This window comes from Nanorana parkeri, unplaced genomic scaffold (genome assembly GCF_000935625.1).
Source record: "Nanorana parkeri isolate BGI_ZX_2015 unplaced genomic scaffold, ASM93562v1 scaffold127, whole genome shotgun sequence".
In the NCBI taxonomy this organism is placed as follows: domain Eukaryota; kingdom Metazoa; phylum Chordata; class Amphibia; order Anura; family Dicroglossidae; genus Nanorana; species Nanorana parkeri.
In genome coordinates this window covers 69,819-91,760 of record NW_017306395.1, presented here as the reverse complement: position 1 = coordinate 91,760, position 21,942 = coordinate 69,819, and the positions used below count along the sequence as shown (strand labels likewise).

The 21,942-nt window shown below is 41.8% G+C and overlaps 1 protein-coding gene across 1 annotated transcript in view; it reads right to left on the bottom strand.

The window, feature by feature from the left end:
- Positions 1-21,942, bottom strand: part of LOC108784768 (pregnancy zone protein-like) — a 47,886-nt gene that overhangs the window by 11,374 nt on the left and 14,570 nt on the right. The window contains exons 12-25 of the mRNA XM_018553663.1: positions 21,288-21,354; positions 18,090-18,235; positions 16,929-17,078; positions 12,925-13,071; positions 12,312-12,467; positions 11,085-11,172; positions 10,727-10,796; positions 9,393-9,618; positions 5,902-6,028; positions 4,107-4,228; positions 3,371-3,431; positions 3,197-3,280; positions 1,727-1,903; positions 963-1,041 (exon numbers count right to left, since the gene is read on the bottom strand). Of these exons, the coding sequence (XP_018409165.1) occupies positions 963-1,041; positions 1,727-1,903; positions 3,197-3,280; positions 3,371-3,431; positions 4,107-4,228; positions 5,902-6,028; positions 9,393-9,618; positions 10,727-10,796; positions 11,085-11,172; positions 12,312-12,467; positions 12,925-13,071; positions 16,929-17,078; positions 18,090-18,235; positions 21,288-21,354 (1,700 nt within the window). The remainder of the gene's footprint in view (positions 1-962; positions 1,042-1,726; positions 1,904-3,196; positions 3,281-3,370; positions 3,432-4,106; positions 4,229-5,901; positions 6,029-9,392; positions 9,619-10,726; positions 10,797-11,084; positions 11,173-12,311; positions 12,468-12,924; positions 13,072-16,928; positions 17,079-18,089; positions 18,236-21,287; positions 21,355-21,942) is intronic.

Sequence of the window (21,942 nt, the reverse complement as noted above, 5' to 3'; positions counted from 1 at the left end):
TGATCTTTTGCAATAATAGATCTGCCAATCTCAATGTAAACATTGTCATGACCAGGGGTCCATGTCCTCTGGCAGTGGAAGCTCTAGGGCCTCTGGGGATGCAGGAGTGATATCAGATCCATTACAGACACATAGTACTGGTACTGTAGATCAGGGAATCTGCATGTTTAGCAAAGGTGTAGCTCAAGGCGCAGATTCTAAGGAGCACCTGGTATTCGCCAGAGCACCCCACAATTGCTAATGGGTTTTGTTGGAGCACAGCTCACAAGTTGCGTTCCTCAAACACACCAATGCAGGCTAGCTGACTAGATATAGCAAATAATCTGGGGTCCCTGGAAATGCCCGGGGGTCAAGAGTCTCTGGAAGCACTGTGGATCTGGACACAGGAATGCACAGGGGAACGGCAGTCTCTGAGAGCACTGGGGTACTGGACACTGCAGTGCACAGGGAAACAACAGCCTTTGGAGCACTGGGGTCCTGAACACAGGAAAACAGCAATCTTTGGGAGAACTGGGCTTTTGGACACAAAAGCATACAGGAGACACAGGGGGGCTTGATAGCTAGGGTACTGATGCGCTGCTCAATCAGCAAGCAACACCTGTGCTAGCGCTTTAAGACAGCATCTGTCTGCAGATTGATTGTGGCGCTGGTGACCTGAGGTCACATGGAGAGCTAGACTATTATCTCAGTTGCATAAAATGCTTGGCCTTTGGTGGTTGGATATTAATTGAGCGATTTTTTTGTTCTGTTGTATGCAGTGAATAAAACAGGGTTCACTGCTTTCTCAATGAACTGTCTGGATTCCATGGCTTCAAGAAAGCCATACACGATAACCTCCTCAAGCCATTTCTCCAGGACCAGTCAATTTATGGCTTGCTGAAATATCTAAAAAGTAATGCTTATTGAATTAGGTGTATTAATTCTGATATGGTATGTCTCATGCTGTTATCAATTAAACTTACCATGTGTTCCCATCCTCGCTGTTCCCATACGCACTGTATGATCCATCTGCATGTTTGTAGTTAAGCTGCCTCTGATACCCTGTAGGAATAAAAGGAAAGGAAGAAATAATACAATCACAGTCCAATTTGTATGGTTATATACACCCTTGAAACCATGCCTTACTCTTGCCAGCCAGATCTGCCCTATATAACCTTAATTGTCCAATAACATGAGATGTAAGCCATTCCAGTAATTAGTTACTGGTTTGAAACACTACAAATGAGCATTTTCATGTATTTCTGCCAACAATTGCTCTTAGAAAGTCTTTTATCATCAGGTCTTTGGATTGCCAAAATCTATGATGTGCTGGTTTCTAGCAGCCTGTCCACCACTGGCAGAAGAAGCGCCAAAAGGAAACTGTGAGTCATAAAGCAAGAAACTTTGAATTGTCAAAAACAGGGACATTAATATGTTTTAATCAGTACCACACCCAAGCAGAGTAGGGTAAATTTATAGGTAAATCATAAACCATTATGCTGCATATTGGAAATGGAAACATAATTGAAATCCCGGTGTAAGTAGCTCTATGATAAGAATAGACTAGCATAGTGACTACTGGCAGTAGATCAGTGTAATTGGACAACTGAGAAAGTGTGGTGTGTGTATTTTATTTTCCCAAAGTGAAACTCTGCACAGAAATCCTGAGTGTCCCACCTACAGTGGTAAATATTCCCCACTTTGGGAAATACAGGTGTGTCTAAATGATAATGAAAAAGTCTCTCACCTTGCTCCATTAACTCAGTGGCTTTACTCTTGATCTCATCAGTCAGCTGATGAGTCTTTTCCAGATACTGCAGAACAAAGATGTTCGGGGCAAAGAGGACCATGTTCTGCTCTCCACACCCGTATGGCATAGCCAAGAGCCGGTCCATATTCTGCATGGCTGTACCCATCATATCTCCTACAGGAAGTAGAATGTGCACCAACTTGGGTTTGAGAAAGAAATAGCTGATAGATACCATGTGTGCATACAGCAAAAACATGTTATTTTGTTTTTTCCAAAATGTAGTTTGAATCATTTTTACAAAAAATGTATAGCTGGCTTCTTATTTTGATTGGCTTCTTATATCCTTAAAATTATTGGAGATTCCAGTAGAGCAATGTTTCTGCCATAAATTATAGCTCTCTGTTAGTTTAGCCATTATAAAACAGAGCAAGTGTGTCTCATTTGTCCTGCTATGTATTTGTTGTAATTTAAGACAACTGGAGGTTCCTGGCATTTGAAAACCCCTATAAATGATACAAGTCTAACTGGTGTTTGTGTCTGCTGGGGGGGAGGACCCCGTCAGGATGGCATTATACGCTCCCAGAAAGGGATCTATCAAGATGTCAGCGAAGGTCTTATAGTAAGGGATCGTGGTCTAACTGGTGTTATTTCAAAATACAAGCATCCATTCAAATATAAAATATCTATCTTTCTACTCCACAACTCACCCCCTCTGTGTCCTCTCGTGTCACTAATCTACTATCTGACATATCCGTCTGGATGTCGCAACACTTCTTAAAACTCAATCTTTCAATAACTGAGCTCTTGATATTTCCTCCTCCCCGTGCACCTTCCCCAAACTTTTCCCTTGAGATTGTTAACAAAACTATTCACCCTACGTTCTCAAACAATTCATCCCCACACAGCTCCCTCCTCATGTATCACTTCCCCCTCCCTTCTTGATTGTAAGTCCTCAGGGCCCTCCTTTCCATCGTGTCTTAATTTGTATTGTGATTGTAATGTCTTCCTATATTGTAAAGCGCTGCGCAAACTGTTGGCGCTATATAAAACCTGTATAATAATAATAATGCTGGAACAGAGAATGGCCTTCCGCAAATTGTCTCTGCAAGGCTGGAAAAGCACATTTGTGTCAAATGTACTTGTATGAATTATCAGTAATAGCACTCTTCAATAGAAACACACTCAATATTTTGGAGGGATATTCAGAAACGTTTGGCCGTACAGTGTAGATGTGATGGTCAGGTTTTCACAAACTTTTGGCCATATAGTGTATTACTTCCACAAATATTTTTTTCCCACATTATATTGTAAAACCTGACAACCACTAGGAAAAACTAAACAGAACTAGACTTCATCTCAGCTCTAGGATTGGTTTGTTGATGCTGATTTTGGTTTGGGCAATTTCTGGATGCTTATTACTTGTTTACATATATGCCCCATATGTAATCATCTAGTAGATGTTTTTACCAAAAAGGGTCACATATGCTCTCTCTGAATCCTTCAGAATGTCCTCCGGAACCTTCAGGGAGAACTCCTCTGGGGTTGCCTGAGCTAAGATAAGACGACAAAAAAAGAAAGAGAAAGAGGTCAAAGCAGTAATACACAGATTTAAGAATTTAGATACTAATGATCATTCCTTACCTTGTCCCACTGGGATGCAAATCATGAAATTGTGAGACTTTTCCACCAAGACACCACCAGGCTGAAATCATAGTGCAGTTAATGGACATAATTTAATATATACTGTAGAAGATTTATCAAAAACCGGAGCAGACAAAAACTGGAGGAGCTGTGCATGGCAACCAATCAGCTTCTCTCTTCAGTTTGTTCAGTTAAGATTTGAAAATGAAAGAGAGAAGCTGATTGGTTGCCATGCACAGCTACTCCAGATTTTGGCTGCTCCAGTTTTGATTAATTCACCGCAGTGTGTTTTTTTTAAATATATGTCATTCCTGTATGGTGTTCAGAATTAACACAAAATCTTTTGTAATTTAATTTTCCTTTTTATACTGCATGACCTGTTTATTTTCAGCCAGCAGGTGGAACTCTAGGCTCCTATGTATGCAATTAAAAAATGCTGTTTTATACATAGCTCAAAAGCTCAAGCTGAAAATCGACAGACAACTGAGTGACACCCCTCTCTCTAATCTTTAGGATTCTGTACATAATTTAAATTCAAAAATCTACAAAGAGAATTTAAAAAAAAGCAAACAAAAGACTACTAGTTGTGCTCTCTCTTTAGTAAACCCATTAGACTCTGTGGCACCAGTGTTATGGGTGCACCGTGTATTAAATATTTGTTTGTAAAATAAAAATAATATGTAGAAGGTATTGGAAGGAAAAAAGTAAAGGACAGGCAGCTGGCCATTAAACTCACCTTAACAATAAGTGGCTTGATGATAGTGTCGGTATTTCCCTGCTTTGGAACAACAGGAATCTCATTATTACACATGTCTGGTGTGTTTATTGCTTCTGTCCTCACTGTGATATTCACCTCCCCTACATCAGGACAAACAGACCAGTCATATAATAATCTAATACTCACCATCTATTACATTCATGGGCAGTACTGCTGGCTTTGTGTAACGCACTCTGTCCTTACACCACTAGGATCAAGCTGCTACCAAGGACACTGCCTTTATGAAGATTACATGAATTTTATTGGGTTTTCTCTAACAATCTATGCTTGTTTGTAGTATTTATTTATTATAGGTACTGTATTTGCTGGCGTATAAGACTACTTTTCATACTTAAAAACATCCCCCGAAAATCGGGGGTCGTCTTATACACGGGGTATACAATGTATACCTTTAGTTCGTTTAGGCCGAGCTGGCCCAAAACAAACATCCCTAATCTGTCAGCCCGCTGGATGTGCGTTAATACTGCATGCACGGTAGCTTCGGCTACATACAGTAGCTGAGCCAATCACGGCGAGCGATGTACACAACCTCTGCCAATCCAAGCAAGCTTTGTATTCATTAATAGAATACATTGCTCGCCGTATTGGCTCAGCGCGGTATACTGTATGTAGCTGAAGCTACCGTACATACAGTATTACCGCACATCCATCCATGATGTTTTTAAATGGTGATGCCTCGGAAGTGGTGTAGTCTTATATGACGAGTATAGCGGAAATCTATGTTTTAGGTGGACAATTAGGGAGTCTTCTTATACACCCAGTCGCTTTATACGCTGGCAAATACGGTACTTATATAGCACCTGTAGCGCTCACCCCCGAAGGAGCCGCTGAATATGGAAATGGGTTCTCCTACCTGTTGGTTCCAGCTACCGGTCCCCTTTGATCAGCAACAGCACACCGACACTCATGGACAGAATGGCTCGAGTCTTAGGGTCTTTTTAGGGTATTTATTTGCAACATCAATAGGAGAGAGAGGGTTTAGGGTCTGTAGGATGCCATAGGAAATACTCGGAGGACAGCTTTCTCCCTTAGCAACGGCTAATGCTGATATCGCTGTGATCTGCTTAGATCCAGCAGATTCAAGGAACCCCTATAGAATGCAGAGCTCTGTATAATCAGTATCTAGACTGGTTACAGTCCAGGTATTTCAAAATTGAATAGCGACATTTTAGAGGGCGCTACACACCAATAATTTACATATATGCCATATATGCCTTTAGGGTGCTTACTATCTAAGGTTCCTATCTCACATTCATGCACAGATACACACACATATAAGGGCCCATTTAGATCAAAGATAATACCTAGCAGTATGTCCTTAGAGCATGTGGAAGGAAACCCACAGGCAAAACATACAAGCCCCATGCAGATAGTGTCCTGAACGGGATTTAAACTGGGGAGCCCAGTGCTGCAAGGCAGAATCTGTAACCACAAAGCCACCTCGCTGCCCAACATGTCTTATGTTTATAGAGTAATGATATCACAGCTCAGAGAAATACAGTAAGTTGCATGATTAAATTCCAAAGTTGTCTGCTATAGAATACATAAGTATCAGAGCATTTTAGGAGGAAATAAATTTGCAGTGCAATAAAGAAACTAATAAATACATAAATAAACTGCAATAAATTATCGATATAATAGAGATATTGTAAATTCCAAAAAGCCCTTTTTATTACAACATTTATATGTGCTTTAGCTAGAGTGGAGATGGATTACAATTTCCTTTATTTGCTTTTTTATTGTGGTATCTCACCCAGCTTGCTGGCTGTCACATTCCAGTAGAAGGTTTTGCTCTCCTCTGCGCAAAGGCAGCTGCTGTACTGACATTTGGAGCACAGTTCTTGTTCCAGCTCCAAAGAAGGAAGAAGGTCAATTTGAACCTAGGAACAAAAAAAGAGATAATTCCATGGATAGGATATATCTTTCAAGGTCTCTGATGCTTAGAGTGCAACTGAAGGCAAAATATATTTTTTTAGTTATGGATAGAGGGGAGAGGGATTAGAACACTATCAGGTTTTTATTGCTGTCTCTCCCACCCTCTCACCCAATGCACCCATTGCAATGCACCCATCGTGGCTGAGTGGAAAAGTTGTTGCCCATAGCAACCAGGTTCAAAGTCCAGGGAGAAAACCAATGAACCTCAATGTCCAAAAATACTTTGTCAGTGGCCAGTAAGGACAATTTCTGTGGACAGGGTAATGGCTTTCTACACAGATTACCCACAAAGTCAAAGAAAGTCTGGCCCCAGTGTCAAAGTGAAAGTAAAACTGAGGAGCACAGATAATTCTATTCTGGCTCATAAAAGTCAAAGCAGATATATTTTGTTGTCTGCTCTGAGGCAGGACCTATGTTTAAAGCTTTATAATAGAGTAGCAGTTCACAAATGGTTATATTGCATGCCATGGACAGCGAGCTGTAGATATTTTGAATTGCAATACTGTACAGACTCATTTAAAATGAAATGCAATGAGGGCTAAGTAAGACTAAACCACAATATAATAAAATGTATAAAATTATATTAGGAAAAAGTCAAAGATTTATCTGTTTCACATAATTTTTCTTACGTTGAAGCTAAGTCTGCAATATTAAAGCTGAAATATTCTCCCCTCACATCCAGTGATGTGACACCCGTGAGGTCCCTCGTCAATGCTAACATCTTCGCCTGGTCCTCTTTTGGGTTTGGGATATTTGGCCACTGCATAAGTTGTGACCTAATTGCAAAAGCTTTTTACGCTTACCTTTGAATTACATTTTGTTAGTAGTTATTGATTTACATGAACTATATATACTGTATATATATATATACAGGGCTCGAAAAATGCACTCGTCCACTCGTCTGTGACGAGTGGACGCCAGTGCTGGACGAGTAGCTTCCCGGCCGGCCGTTGTAATTAAACGGCCGGCAGCTTTACATTCATTTTCACTCTCTCATGCCGCCAGCGGCGAACTGAGGAGCAGGAGAGCTGCCGCCGGCCAGTGGACTGCATTACCCAGCAGTCAGCCTGGCGCAACGGAGGTGTGGCCGTGAGGAGCCGGAAGGGGCTTCTGAGGTCCAGCGTACACATGAGGTGTGAGGCCGACAGAGATCCTGCAGGTACTGTGCCGTGTGTGACACTGTCAGCATATCACTTCCCTTCTTCTCCATCACTGCATAATACAGTACAGAAGTGATGGAGAAGAAGGGGAGTGATATACTGATAGTAGTATCTGTGACTGTGTGTGACGCCTGTGTACCCTCCTGCCTCCATAGTACTCCACACTGAAAAATGTATTAACCCTTGCACAGTGTACCCTGGTTACTATTTAAACCGGCGCGTGCTGTCATTTGTCCGGCACCGGCATGACGAGGGGACCATACTGTTCCCATTGAGCATCCCCCCACATACTTTTTTTTTATGGACTCCATACTATCCCCATTGAGCATCCCCTCCACATACTTTTTGAAACTATAATTTACAGGGCCTGAAAAATAACTTGTCCCCTCGTCACGCCGGTGCCGGACAATTGACAGCGCGCGCGGTTTAAATAGTAACCAGGGCGCGCTGTGCAAGGGTTCATATTTTTTTTTTTACTGAAGTTCTTTAAAGCACCTCTTTATTGCAGTAAAAATGCTCTTCCAGCCCTTGCACTGCAGCGCCTTGTGGTATCAGAGCTTAGTAACAGCCACAACCCTCAGTATCCCTGAGAGGCCGCAGTATACGGCGAGCTACTGCTTGCGGTATACTGCTTGAGCTGCCATGCACCATATGGTCCTTTGTGCTGCTGGAACAATTATTTGTTCAAACTGGTTGTAAACAGTATTTAGCAGGACACAAGAAGGCCCTTCAATAAGGAAGTTATATTCAATGTATAGGTAGAAGACAAAGACTAGCTGAGATTACTCAGGGCATGATTGTGCCTCTAAAGCCTGTGAAAGATTGACATCTCCAAGAACTTCTGATCCAATCAAAGATTCAGGACTCTGCTGGACTGGAATGGTGCTGTATCTATCTAGTTTATTATCCGTAATACCTCTTTAATCCAAGCTAAGTAAATGTATTACTATCAATTTAAGTGATATTAAAGTCAAAAGGATTTTAAGCTATTTCAAATGCTGATAAAATCACTTACAATGGTTGCTGCTCCTTGATGTTTTAAAGTTTTAGATTCCTGCAGAATCAGCTAGTTCCCTGAGCACTGGACCTGATATCCTTGTTTTAGGTTCACTCCTTTCTCAATCGGAGTGCTATGCAGTCACTCTTGTGTGAGCTAGCAAATCAAGCTACTCCCCTCCCATCTGGCCCCCTCTCCTCTCTCCTAAGCTAGTAGATGAACAGTTGCTGGAGTCTGCATGGTCCTTTGTGAACTTGTACGGGACAGGAAGTTCAGGGATGCTGAGCTGAGAGAGTTGGAAGCAGCTGTTCAGAAAACATGATGATTAGTGTTTGGGGGAAAATGTAAAGCAATGCTTTGCTGGGCAATGTATATTTGTTTGAGCTGGATTCATTTTTGAAAAAAAGTTTGAGAGTTGAATACTTTCATCATTTGTCAGTTAAATTTATTGGGCTGCACCCAGCGATATAGATCTCGCTATCTAATAGATTAAGCATAGTAACCTGTTATCAGATTGATTATAAGTAACAAGGAGTTTAACCCTTTGTTACAACATCAGCTGTTTGAAGTTCCTCTTGTTGAGGTATCAGAGCTGCTTCTCTACCACCAGAACCTTCATTCATCATAGTCTAGTTAAAGATAAGGTCCACCCAAAGGTAATATTTTGATTTTTCATGGGTTTGGATATATAGCATAGTTCAATTGCCAATAATCCAAAATGTATAAACTCTTTGTGCTGTTGGATAGGATGATGTCAGAAACCATGAAGGGGGCATCCTGGCACTAGTGTCTTCATCAGATATGTATATGTATATTATTGAGCTCATTAGGGTTGATCCAATACTGAAATATAATTGTGTGACTTAATCACTCTTGAACTGCTACTGACGATGGAGTAGACTGTACAGCAGGGTAGCCAAACTCTGGCCCTCCAGCTGTGGTGAAAACTACAAGTCCCATGAGGCATTGCAAAACTCTGACAGCCACAGACATGACTTCTAGAGGCAGATGCATGATAGGATTTGCAGATTCACCACAGCTGGAGGGATGAAGTTTAGCTACCCCTGCTCTACAGGATTGTAAAGAAAAAGAAATACAGTAGGAGAAAACCTGTTAAGTCTTTAGTTTAGACATAATCTCCACAGGTTTTACCTTTATACAGTGCTGCAAGTAGTTGAACACAGAAGCCTTTAGAGTAAATGACTCTCCTCTAACTACAGAGTATGGAAGAGCAAGCTCCACAAAGAAAGGCTGGAAGACTCTGAGAGGCACAGGGGGAGATAAGCCAAATCCAGTGGGTCCCATACACATAGCTCCCGCATTCCAGTCTGTGATGGTGTCTGGAACTGGCCGATGGAGCTCAGCAATGCCAGAGTCCCTAAAACATACAGCACATCATTTTATTTTAAATTCATCCTTAAAGCCCAAGATCAGCTTGAGCAAAAAAAGTAAAGACCAGCATAGTTTATTTTAAACAGCATGTTTAAACAAAAATACAAAATCAGCTTCAGTAGCTATGTTCACCCTATCTCTGATATTGTCCCCCAAAGTCTGTGACAGCTCTAGTGTTACTAATCTTTTAAGTTAAACGTTGCCCAGTGTCATTAAACCCATTACCCGTGAGCCCAGGATGCCAAGACTCCACCCCCTGCTATGCACTCACAGGAGAAAGGTGCAGAGAGCAGCACCATCTCATTGTGCAGAGGAAGAAGTAGGTGAAAAAAAACCCATGACATTATCAGACTGAACTGAAGACACCCAGAAAAAGGTATGTATACAGGGTCAGGGGAGCGGGGGTGCTTTGATGAGTTTGGGGGGGGGGGGGTGGACTAAGCCAGAAGGTGGGCTTTTAATTAAACCTTTCTAAAGAGCTAAATGGGAGGGCAGCCATTATGACCTTCCTAGAAAAAGCTTATCAGCATGTTTGTTGACCCAAAGTACTCAAGCGAGAGCATCAATATGACAGCCAGGCAGCTATCATTTTTAGAACGAAACATCAACAATGGCAGCGTCCATGTGTCTATTAGTAAAGGTTTATTTTAAGGTTTTCTGTACATAGAGTAAATACTGCTGTATTGTTGTTACTTTGACCTTGCCTACAAAGAGATGAAAGAATCTAGGTTATATATAATACCATGCCACGTATGGAAACCACAAATTTATTGAACATTTTATTATGCAGTAAAGAACATAAATGGGCATAACTTGTACATTGCACTGTATGACCTTTTCTTCATTACACCTGATCTCCAAACTGTTACCACATACAAAACATTTGAATACATTTCTACTTGTTATCATTTCTATTTGTACCAGGTTCCCTAAGATGACAATTTGTTTTATGACTATTGTACATGCAGCATGCAGATACATTATTCTCTGATTTGTAACTTTTCTGCGATGCAACGATTCTAAAAATAAGGCATTTTAAGTATGCTGAAAATATATTTCACTGTATATTTTTTTGATCAGAGACAGTAACTTACCCAACTGGAGTCAGTTCCCATATCCAGGTCTCAGGGAAGTACTTCCTAATAACCTCTGGCTTTCTTAGAGCTGGGATGCCAGGGATAGCATTAAGTGATGGTGTGGCCGGTCCTATAATTCCTGGTACATAGAGAGACCCTACCCCACCAACTAGTGGCATCCCAGCTGAAGCTGCTCCAATCCCTGGTATACGTGAATAGTCAGAACTCAACCCTACACCAGGTTCCGCTACAGGAAAATCCATGTCTGTACAAAAGTAAAAAGTCAATTGTTTTCTTAAACATTATAAGTAATAAATGTTTCTTACTGGAAAAGTGATGGAATTATTTTACTTTAGAACAACAGTAACCAAATTACCTGGATCATCTGGCTCCGAACCCAATGAATCAGGGCACAGCAAAGGTTTTCTAGTTGGAGCACTTGTGATAATATTCAAATTTATGTCCTGTAAGAAAGAAAACAAAGATTGAATGATAAGCTAAATTATTACAGAAAATTACACTGGATGAAATATAATGGACTTAATGACTTGCCAACTCTTTGTATATTTTGGGGGACACTAGAGGCAAAATATATATTTGCTCTATAGGAGTCAGAAATCTAAACACCATAATAACTAAAGGTCAGGAGTCAAACGCGATCCTACCTAAGGGTCCGCTAATGATCAGGAATCTAAACACCATCCCAACTAAGAGTCAGGAATCAAAACACCATCCCAACTAAGTGTAAGGAATCAAAACACCATCTCAGCAAAGAGTCAGGAATCTAAATACCATCTTAGCTAAGAGTCAGGAATCTAAACACCATCCCAACTTAGAGTCAGGAATAAAAAAAACACCATCCCAACTAAGAGTCTGGAATCAAAACTCCATCCCAACTAAGAGTCAGGAATCTAAACACCATCCCAACTAAGAGTCAGGAATCTTAACACCATCCCAACTAAGAGTCAGGAATCTAAACACCATCCCAACTAAGAGTCAGGATTCTAAACACTATCTCAGCTAAGAGTCAGGAATCAAAACACCATTCCAACTAAGAGTCTGGAATCAAAACACCATCCCAATTAAGAGTTAGGAATCTAAAAGCCATGCCAACTAAGAGTAAGAAATCAAAACACCATCTCAGCTAAGAGTGAAGAATCTAAACACCATCCCACCTAAGTGTAAGGAATCAAAACACCATCTAAGCTATGAGTCAGGAATCTAAACACCATCCCAACTAAGAGTCAGGAATCAAAACACCATTCCAACTAAGAGTCAGGAATCTAAACACCATCTCAGCTAAGTGTCAGGAATCTAAACACCATCCCAAGTAAGAGTAAGAAATCAAAACACCATTTCAGCTAGGAGTCAGGAATCAAAACACCATTCCAACTAAGATTAAGAATGCAAATCACCATCCCAACTAAGAGTAAGGACTCAAACACTATCTTTATTCCTAACTAAGCACTTTCTTTAGCAGTGGAGGACTTAGAGGACTTTGCATGCTTCTCTGACTACACTGTAATCATCGTAAAATGTGCACTGACAATCTTCTAAAAGTGAAAACTAAAAATATTTTAAACCTAATGTTTTTCAACAGTACCATAAAAAGTTTGTAGATTTCATCCTCGGCTATCAGAATATCAAAGGGAAATTGATGATACTCTCCAGGACGATTCAGACAATGATGGGGCTCAAGTGTTAGGCCACCAGAAGCTGGGTAGAGTGGAAACTCATCATCAAAAAAGAGGGCATGAACCTGTAAAATAAACATAACAATAAATTGAGGAAAAAAAATGTAAAAGGTGTTGGCTTTGATTTTATAAACAGTTCTCAAAGAGTCAGTGAATTCTGTCATTTAGTAATAAATGTGCAGGTCATTACAGAATTCTTTGTTCAGGTAGGAAATGTACTTTCTGTGAGGAGCCACTTTTGCTAAGAGCTAAATGATGTGTTGCTCACGATGACGACGACTCGACAAAATAAAAAATAAATAGAAATAATAATAAAAAAACAACTGCCGTCCCATCCACTTTCGACGAACATAATGGCATTTTGACAGATGGCGGCGTTGACAGCTAGCTAGCTTGGCAGCTGTGTACAGTTTTACGTCATCTGACAGGTGAGCCATGATTAGTGTAAGGGGATCTCTCGTGCACGTCGGGTTGCAACGCGGGCCGGCCTCCCAAAGCAGCGGCGTGACGTCGCTAGGAGACCAAGGCGTCGGCCGGCGCTCTTGACTCCTCCCACTCCGGGATCTCCGCCTCCTTAAAATGACTCGAGTTGCATTTGCTCGGCGTTCTAGTGTTGCGAACGTCGAGCCAGTGCAACTCGCCCACGAACCGGACACAACAGGAACCGACCTGCTTTGAGGTCAGAACCTCAGAACCACAGCACTCAGCCACCGCTGCTGCAGCACATTGCACAGTCAGGGATCCTTCCCTGCACCCCCCTATCTACATCTCTAATCTCCTGGGCACTGTGAAACCTCCTGGATGCTTGCAGTCTTCCCTGGAAATTCCAGGAGCAGCTGAGCTGGTACCAGCCATTGGACTTAACCATCTCAACCGCAAGTAACCTTACCTCAGCTGAGGCTATTCAAAATAAGTGTCAGTTGGGGGTGTGTTGAAGTTGCTGCACATATTTCTACCATTGCTAAAGTACTCACGTGTATATGTACCCTTAAATAGCATAGTACGATTCATTCCATACAGTAGGCCCTATCCCCCTGCAGTTAGTGGGGTTAATCAAGTTGTCTATCCTAGGAATACTCTTAATACCATCCTGTGAAGCGGTTACATTATCCTTGTGTGAAGGAACACTCCTGTGGTTGGCATATGATGTTATAGAGGGTTCCACCATCACTCCTAACATACAGAGTGTAAAAGTGAACCCTCGCCCTGAGCCAACTCAAACACAGGTGTTAGGCTAATATCCGCAGCTGTGATCCTATCACAACTCCTGGGCTGGACGTTACATTACACTAGAAGCCGTAATGGATCCAGCGGAATTAGCCGCTCACCTGTTCAATGTTAATACACGCCTGGAAGACCTCACTACTAAGGTGGCAGATCTACAAATCGAGAATCATAGATTGCGCACTCGCCTAGATGAACAGAGGGCTGGTGCAGGAAGGCCCAGAGATAACCCTGAACCCACGGTTTGTGCCCCAGACATATTTACAGGAGATAGGGCACAATACCGGGATTTCATCAACGCCTGCAAACTTATGTTTGAACTTAAACCCAGAACTTACATTAATGATCGTATAAAAGTAAAGACCCTCATCTCCTACTTGAGGGGAGAACCTAGATCCTGGGCTAATACGTATCTGGAAGCTGACGACCCCATCCTCGAGTCCCTTGAGGAGTTTCTAATGGCCATGGATTTGCTTTACGAAGACACAGGTAAGCAACTTACTGCCCAAAGTGCTATTAGAAATTTGAAACAAGGACGTCGACCCGTCGAAGATTATATAGCGGAATTCAAAAGATGGTCAAGAGAGACGGAATGGAATGAGGTCGGGTTAAGGAACCAATTCCGCCTAGGCCTCTCCGACTCTCTTAAAGACGAGCTGGCAAGAGCAGACCTACCCGCTACTCTAGACGACCTCATCCACCGTGCGGTCACCATCGATAGATGACTGCGTGAACGATGGGGCGAAAGAGCTTCCAGTTATACCAGCATACCTCGTAGAGGTATGCACCCAGGGATGAACCTATGGAGATCGGCACCATCAGGGGTCCCTTATCGCAAGATGAGAAACAAAGACGGCGATCAAACAAGCTCTGCTTCTATTGCGCGGGGCCCGACCACACGGTGAACGACTGCCCTCTCATTCGAAGAAAGACTGAGGGTAAGAATTAATATATATGTAACCTCCTCCCTGATCATGCTAACTCCACCAACTATATCTACATCCCTTTAATCTTACAGTGGGACCAGCAACTTCTACACGTTGAGGCCATGGTCGATTCCGGCGCCTGTGGGAATTTTATGGATATGTCCTTAGTAAGACAAAATAAAATACCCACTCAACGAAAGCATAACCCTTTGTCTGTCAGCTTTATTGATGGCACTACACTATCCTCAGGTCCCATAGCATTTGAGACGCTACATTTGATGGTAACGTCACCGCACCACCATGTGGAGTGTCTGTCTTTTGACGTGATTCCATCTCCCCTCTTCCCTATCATACTAGGACTACCCTGGTTGAGGTTACATCAACCCATACTAGACTGGTCCACAAATGAAGTGAACCTTGATTCCACGTATTGCAAACAAACGTGCTATACCTCCACTCCCATACTACAGGTGAGTACAGGACTACTTCCGCCCCAGTACCAAGAGTTCTCAGAAGTCTTTTGCAAGAAAAAGGCGGAAAGTCTGCCCCCTCATAGGGCATATGATTGCCCTATAGAGTTATTGCCCGTTAGCCCCATCCCAGTGGGTCGAGTTTACCCCTTATCTGAACCCGAACTCAAACATCTTCGGGAGTACCTAGACGAAAACCTCAGAAAAGGGTTTATTAGAACATCTACTTCCCCAGCCGCGGCCGGGATGTTCTTCGTTAGGAACAAAGACCAAAGTTTACGCCCATCATCGACTACCGTGCATTAAACAAAATGACACGGAAGAATCGATATCCGCTACCGCTAATCCCTGAACTCCTTGAAAGGTTCCAAACAGCTCACATTTTCACTAAATTAGATCTCAAGGGGGCCTATAATCTGATTCGTATCCGGTCCGGAGACGAGTGGAAAACAGCCTTCCGTACAAGGTACGGTCTATTAGAGTATACCGTGATGCCCTTTTGGCTGTGCAATGCGCCAGCCACGTTCCAAGCTTTCATTAATGATATTTTCCGAGATTTACTAGACATATGTGTCGTCGTTTATTTGGACGACATTTTGATTTACTCCACCAACCTCCCTGAACACAGGAAACACGTACGTTGGGTGCTATCACGACTCCGAGTACACAAGCTCTACGCTAAGTTAGAGAAGTGTACCTTCGAGGTCGACACTATTCCATTCCTGGGGTACATAGTCTCCCCCAAGGGTATTGAAAGGGATCAGGCTAAAGTAGAATGTATCCTTAAATGGCCTAATCCCAAAAATAGAAAGGCACTACAACGGTTTCTGGGATTCCCCAACTTCTACAGAAAGTTTGTGAAGAACTTCTCTTTAGTAGTCAAACTTCTTTCCTCTTTAACCAGTACCAAGACTCCCTATCTCTGGACCCGGCAAGCTCAAGAAGCCTTTGACCATCTGAAATACTTGTTCACTTCCGCACCCATACTCCGTCTCCCTGATCCAGCACTGCCATATATTCTCGAAGTTGACGCCTCTCAGTAGCGGTCGGGGCTATACTCTCCCAAAGGGAATCCTTACTCACCCCGATACATCCTGTGGCGTTTTTTTCCCGTACCCTATCTCCAGCGGAGGTGAATTACCCCGTGGGTGAAAAGGAACTACTGGCCATCAAATGTGGCCTAGAAACATGGCGCCACCTTCTTGAGGGTACCTTAATCCCTATCACCATCTACACCGATCCTATCACAACTCCTGGGCTGGACGTTACAATTAGTCATCATGACTTTGCCCAATCATGGCTCTTACAGAGTACTAAGCCCTGATCGGGCAAAGTCTTGCACCTGAACTGTGGTCAGGTGCAAGCCTTTAGCCAATTAGGGCTTCACAAGGAGCATTGCCTTGTAGGGCGTTCAGCGGTCAAACAGACCGCCGAACGCCCTTATAGTTCTTGTGTTCGGCGAACTCCCGTTCAACTCGAACATCCAGCCCATCCCTACTTGCCACTACATGATTACTGTGCTAACTGGAACCACAGTGCCCCAGCAGTGGAGTGAAGAGTGTAGGACAGTGAAAATTCTGCTTGTGGCTTTGCTGTGCAAGAGACTGAGGATTCAAGGGATGAAAAGCAAGACAGTTAAGTATAGTCTTCATCTGCAAGGTGTTTTGTAAATAATATTTAAATCAGTAATACTTTAAGCTCTTGCTAGCAGTGGTGGAATGAATTGCCAATCTTATAGCAAAACCTAGTAACTACAACATGAGTTCTATATACCAGCTTTTCAAATGTTTACTAAGTAATACTGCCTGGTATGCTTTCATTGGATTTAGTGTAAGCTAAAGAAGTATGAAAATTGTGTAGCAGTCATCACTGGCATTAGATAAAATAGGGTATACATGAATGTTACTTTTTCGACAGTCAGCTCCTTGTCTGGTTTCAACAACACGACACTCTGATCCACCACCCTGACACCACAGAGAGAGCCAGGAGCAGCCTGAACCTGGAGAGACACATCCGATCCTGGGAGGACCTCATCTGGAGAAAAGCCGACTTTCACCTGAATACATTCACCAAAGATTATTTGTTATTTATCAATTATTATTTTTCCCTTGTGCCCCAGTTCCCAGACCATGACAACTAATTTCTCATTGGCAGACATTTAACAGGCTTGGGGTAAACCTAGATCTATACTCAGTCTAAAAGATTAAAACAATCAACAAAAAATAAAAAGAATAGAAAGACTCGATGGACCACTTGGTCTTTTTCTCTCCTCTGTTTCTATGCAATGAAGAGAGTTCTTCAGTTCCAATGACAACTGTCTAAAAGAGTATTTCCCTGTACTTTGTAAAGGTTTCCACTCACGTCTTGTGTTTCTGAGACAAGAAGTGAGGACATTCAAAAAAAAGTGGTTCAAATTTTTGTGGGGTTGGGGTCATGTTCTGTGGGGTTCTAATTTTTCCCCACTATATATAAAAAAAGTTTTGATGAGAGATTTACTTTAAAACCCAACTAAAGCCAGCACTTTTTTCTAGTGCTAAATAAAAAGGGGAAGGGCTAGAGCCCATGTTAGGTTTTTACTGCTGTCTGTGCCCCTACTAAGCAGATTTCCCTTCATATTTTATCTTTGTGATGCTAAGAAAAGAAATGTGGGGTAAATGAGAATGCACAGACATCAGTAAAAATTTTGCAGAGGTTTCAACCTTCCCCACTCTGCTGAAAATGCTGTTGTCTATGTCCCCCTTCAATTCCTGTCAATGTGATTTGTTGTCAATTAAAATGGACCCAGAAGATCTATCTATCTATCTATCTATCTATCTATCTATCTATCTATCTATCTATCTATCTATCTATCTATCTATCTATCTATCTATCTATCTATCCATCTATCTATCTATCTATCTACGTAACCAAAACAGCCTTTCTTCTGCCATCATCTGATGTGTAGTAACAAAGAAATATAAACTCACTGATCAGGCCATTTCTCAAACAAAGTTACTGCTCACTCAAAAACAAGGTATATTTGCCAGAAATGTACTCGTATGGTGTATTGTACACATACAGAACATACCTGATTTTTGAAGCATTTCTTGTCCCTGATTTTTACTGAATCGGCTATTATCTCTCCATTGGGGAGTAAAATAAACACAAGGGCATTAAAGGTGGAAGAGTCTGTGGCTCCTACAGGAAGCTTGAAGGTCACTTCCCCATGCAGGTCTACAAGAGAAACAGCATCATAGAAGAATAGAGCTGTGTACAATGGAGGTCTTTATAAGACTGGTCAAGAAGAAGGCAATGTCAGCGCTTTGCTTATTTTTTTTCCCCCCTAGAGCATGCATATGGTTTTTTTAAAGTGTTTATCATTTTCATCATGCGTAGCCATACTTTTCATTCTTTGCCCCTTTTTGTACTCTACTCATATCATACTGTAAATCAGTGATGTTGGGCCAACTCACAGACTGTAAGTATATACAATATTTTAATTAAAGTCTATATAGCAAGTACTAGAGGTCTGAACTTCAATAACAGAAGGCAGGGATATCAATTTTTATCACAAACGTGCCTGTTGTTTTGGGGCATTTGCTGTGTCTTCTTCATTAGGGTTATTTGTTTGGAATCCTTGTTCCGGAGTCAAAATAAAGTGGTTCAAATCCTGCCTTATACAGAAAGTCTATATGTACAGTATCAGATTTACACAAAGGATTTGGACCATGAAGGATCCAAATCCTTTGTGTAAATCTGTTACCTATACAAATTCTTTTTATATACGGTGGGTTTTGAATCACTTTATCTTGCTGGATAAATAATGGTTTCATCCAAAGAGCCATGATAAAGGGGAAACTGTAATTGGCCTGTAACATGTTCACTATAAACAGAAAACAATCCTTTTGATTAAGATCGATCTGGCTTCCTTTTGTCACAGAGGTGATCGCTAGATTGACCTTTAATTCAGTTTCTTCTCACATAACACAGTCTATGTATTGGCATGCTATGGTATGAAGCACACTACCTTGTTTTTTACTGCTACCTGATGGGCCTTTTGTTGCACCTAATTACATCTTTACTGATATATATGTATATATACAGTACACATACAGTATAGAGTCCCAGAGGTAGCCACTCCACATTGTTTGTAAGGTAAATTCCGGGTGCTCATCCACAAAAATTTCCATACAAATCCAAAGTAGATATAGAGGAATTCAAGGGTCTTGTGGTGGAGATAAGTCAAAGCGTCAGTATTTTATTGCCAACGTTTTGATATAATTTGCAGAAGACTTTCTTATGTTTCATACATGGACATTTTCAGAGGGAATTTACTGAATGTGAGATAAGCTCTAAACAAAAACAAGTATAAATGTATGCATGGTTGCAATCCATCTCAAATTTCTTGGGCCAGTTCGGAAAATGGGAATTATTCTTTCCAATTTATCCTATAGCATTTATTTATTACCCTTTATTATGGACGCACCAATACCGTTTTTTCGGTATCGAGTATAAGTACTGATATTTTTTTTGGTACTCGCAGATACCTGTGCTGTGTGCCCCGATTATCAGGAACCCGGGTGGCAGATTATAATCATGTATAGTGAAAGAATACTGGATTCACTTCCCGAGGCTGCCTGGCTTCCTGGCCAATCAGGAAGCTGTGTGGCGAGTCATGAGGTTGCAGCCTGGCTTCCTGACCAATCAGGATGCCGGGAGGCAGGTCATGACGTGCCGCCCGGCTTTCTGATTGGCTAGGCAGCCTGGCTTCCTAACCAATCAGGAACCCGGGAGGCGGGTCATAACCCACCACCCGGCTTCCTAATTGGAAAGGATGCTGGCTCCACGCTCCCCCAGCACTGCCGGTCACAGAGAGATCTCCCTCTGACCAGCTGTTCCGGTATCGGGGGTAAGTTTCGGAGCATTTGGGCGAGTACGAGTTCAGCGCTATCCTTTATGAGCTGAAGTTTAACTGTAATCTATTTTTTTTAAATGGCTACAGCAGGAAAAGGGTTTTATTGACATCTCTGTCACTGTAACAAGAGCTCAGGGGAAACTTCCCAAAGGGGAACTATTTCAATGACAGCTCTTTAAGGTGAGATTGTCATCTACTTCCTGTCTCTTGATGGACACACAGCAATAAAAACCTGACAAAAATTGTAATCCGTACCCACTTTATCAGAAACCAAAACTGGTTGGCCAGAGTAAAAGTTTGAAATTTGTTAACAGGTGAAATCTTTCAATCTTTTGAAATGCATTATATTCTGAATAGTTAGAGCTAACCCCAACCATAACTGATATTGTAGCCAAGTGGCTGCCTACAAGTTAATTTATACTCAGGCTTCTTCTCTCAGGAACCCCAGTAAAGAGACTTTTCTACCAAAAATGCCACCAACTGCCCCAAACACTACGATCTCTGTAATGGTAAAACGAATGATGGTACGTCCAGCTGCAAAAGCAACATCTAGTCATGCCCTTGTGGAAGAGAGTGAAGAGACACAACTATTATTAGGAAATCTCACCACAGGGGTCTAAGGGACATATAGGAGAGCAGGTGATTCAACACGCATGCCACTACCCAATACTGAAATATAATTGTTGTGTGGAGTTGACTTTAGTTTTTTAGTTTGAATGTGACTTCTGTAGACCAAAGTCACAGCATTGGGGAGCTTTTTACCTTAAATTCATGCTTAGGCAAGTGGGGCATATACGATAACAGATATGCTTTAAAGGGACAGCCCTCAGCCTCTTTGCGAGTTTTTGCAGTACACATGAAGGTTGAAGCAGAAAGACTTCGATATCAACAAATTGGTGTGGCGTGTTTGTGGGACAAAAGAGTATTTTGGAGATCTTGGAAGACCTTTTAGAACAGATAGGCTTTGGCAGATGATCTCTAGTAAAAATGTACAATCTACACATGCCTCTGTTAGCAGCTAATTTAAGCAGGATGGCACTGCCAGCATTGCGTAGTGTAGATTTGCCAATCGGCTGTGTTAATTCGTATTTAAACTTCTTACCATATGTTTGCAACTGGACTTGATTATAACGACCAAACAGTTATATATGGATTTTGCTGTGATGCACAAGGTTCAGTATATGTTTATTAATTTCCCTACCACCTCTGGTATTTCATTCTGATACAAAGCAACAACCAACTTTTGTTATCCAGCTTAAATTTCAGTATGGCAGGATTAAATACACTTACAATAAGTGCACACATATAGTAAGTATGAAAATGATTAGTGCAAAACAAATGCTGGTCAGCTACAATACTATATTCTCTCACCTTTATTAGGACCAATTATCGGTATATCATGAGAACCGGAGGTCAGTATGGTGTTCTTAGAAGTGACCTATAGAAAATATGTTCAATTGGTATTGTAATATTAATAATAGTGATTAATAAAAATTCAACCATGAAGAAGAAAGAGCATTTTGTAGTTTCCAGACACCCCTGTGCCTCTCTACTAGTACTCTCCACTTTAGGTGGATAAAATACTGACATCCTGGGAACTCAATACTTCTTGGAATGCATGGGGGAATGTAATGACCCGGTTATTAATGGTTAATGGGGTAGTGCTCTATGTTACAGTGCCAAAACAAGATCTGACACCCAAAGTGAAGATGTCAAAGTGTGCCCCTGCCTTGAGCTGAGGTGGATGGGGCCTGCACATTTAAAAATAAGGTACCTGGGCAGATACAGGTACAGAAATAAAAGCTGCTGCCCATCATTCCTAAGGGAGGTTTGAACAAGAACGATTACTGTTATTTAAGGGTCTATTCACGAAGCAGCCGAAGGATCTAGCAGTAGGATCTAGCAGTAGCTTCGGCCTGCTCCGGTCACTATTAGAGAGATCAGCGTCCCTGGTTACCAGCTAACCAGGGACACTGATCTCCAGACAGCAAACTCTCCCGGGCACTCCGTAATTCTCCCGCTGCCG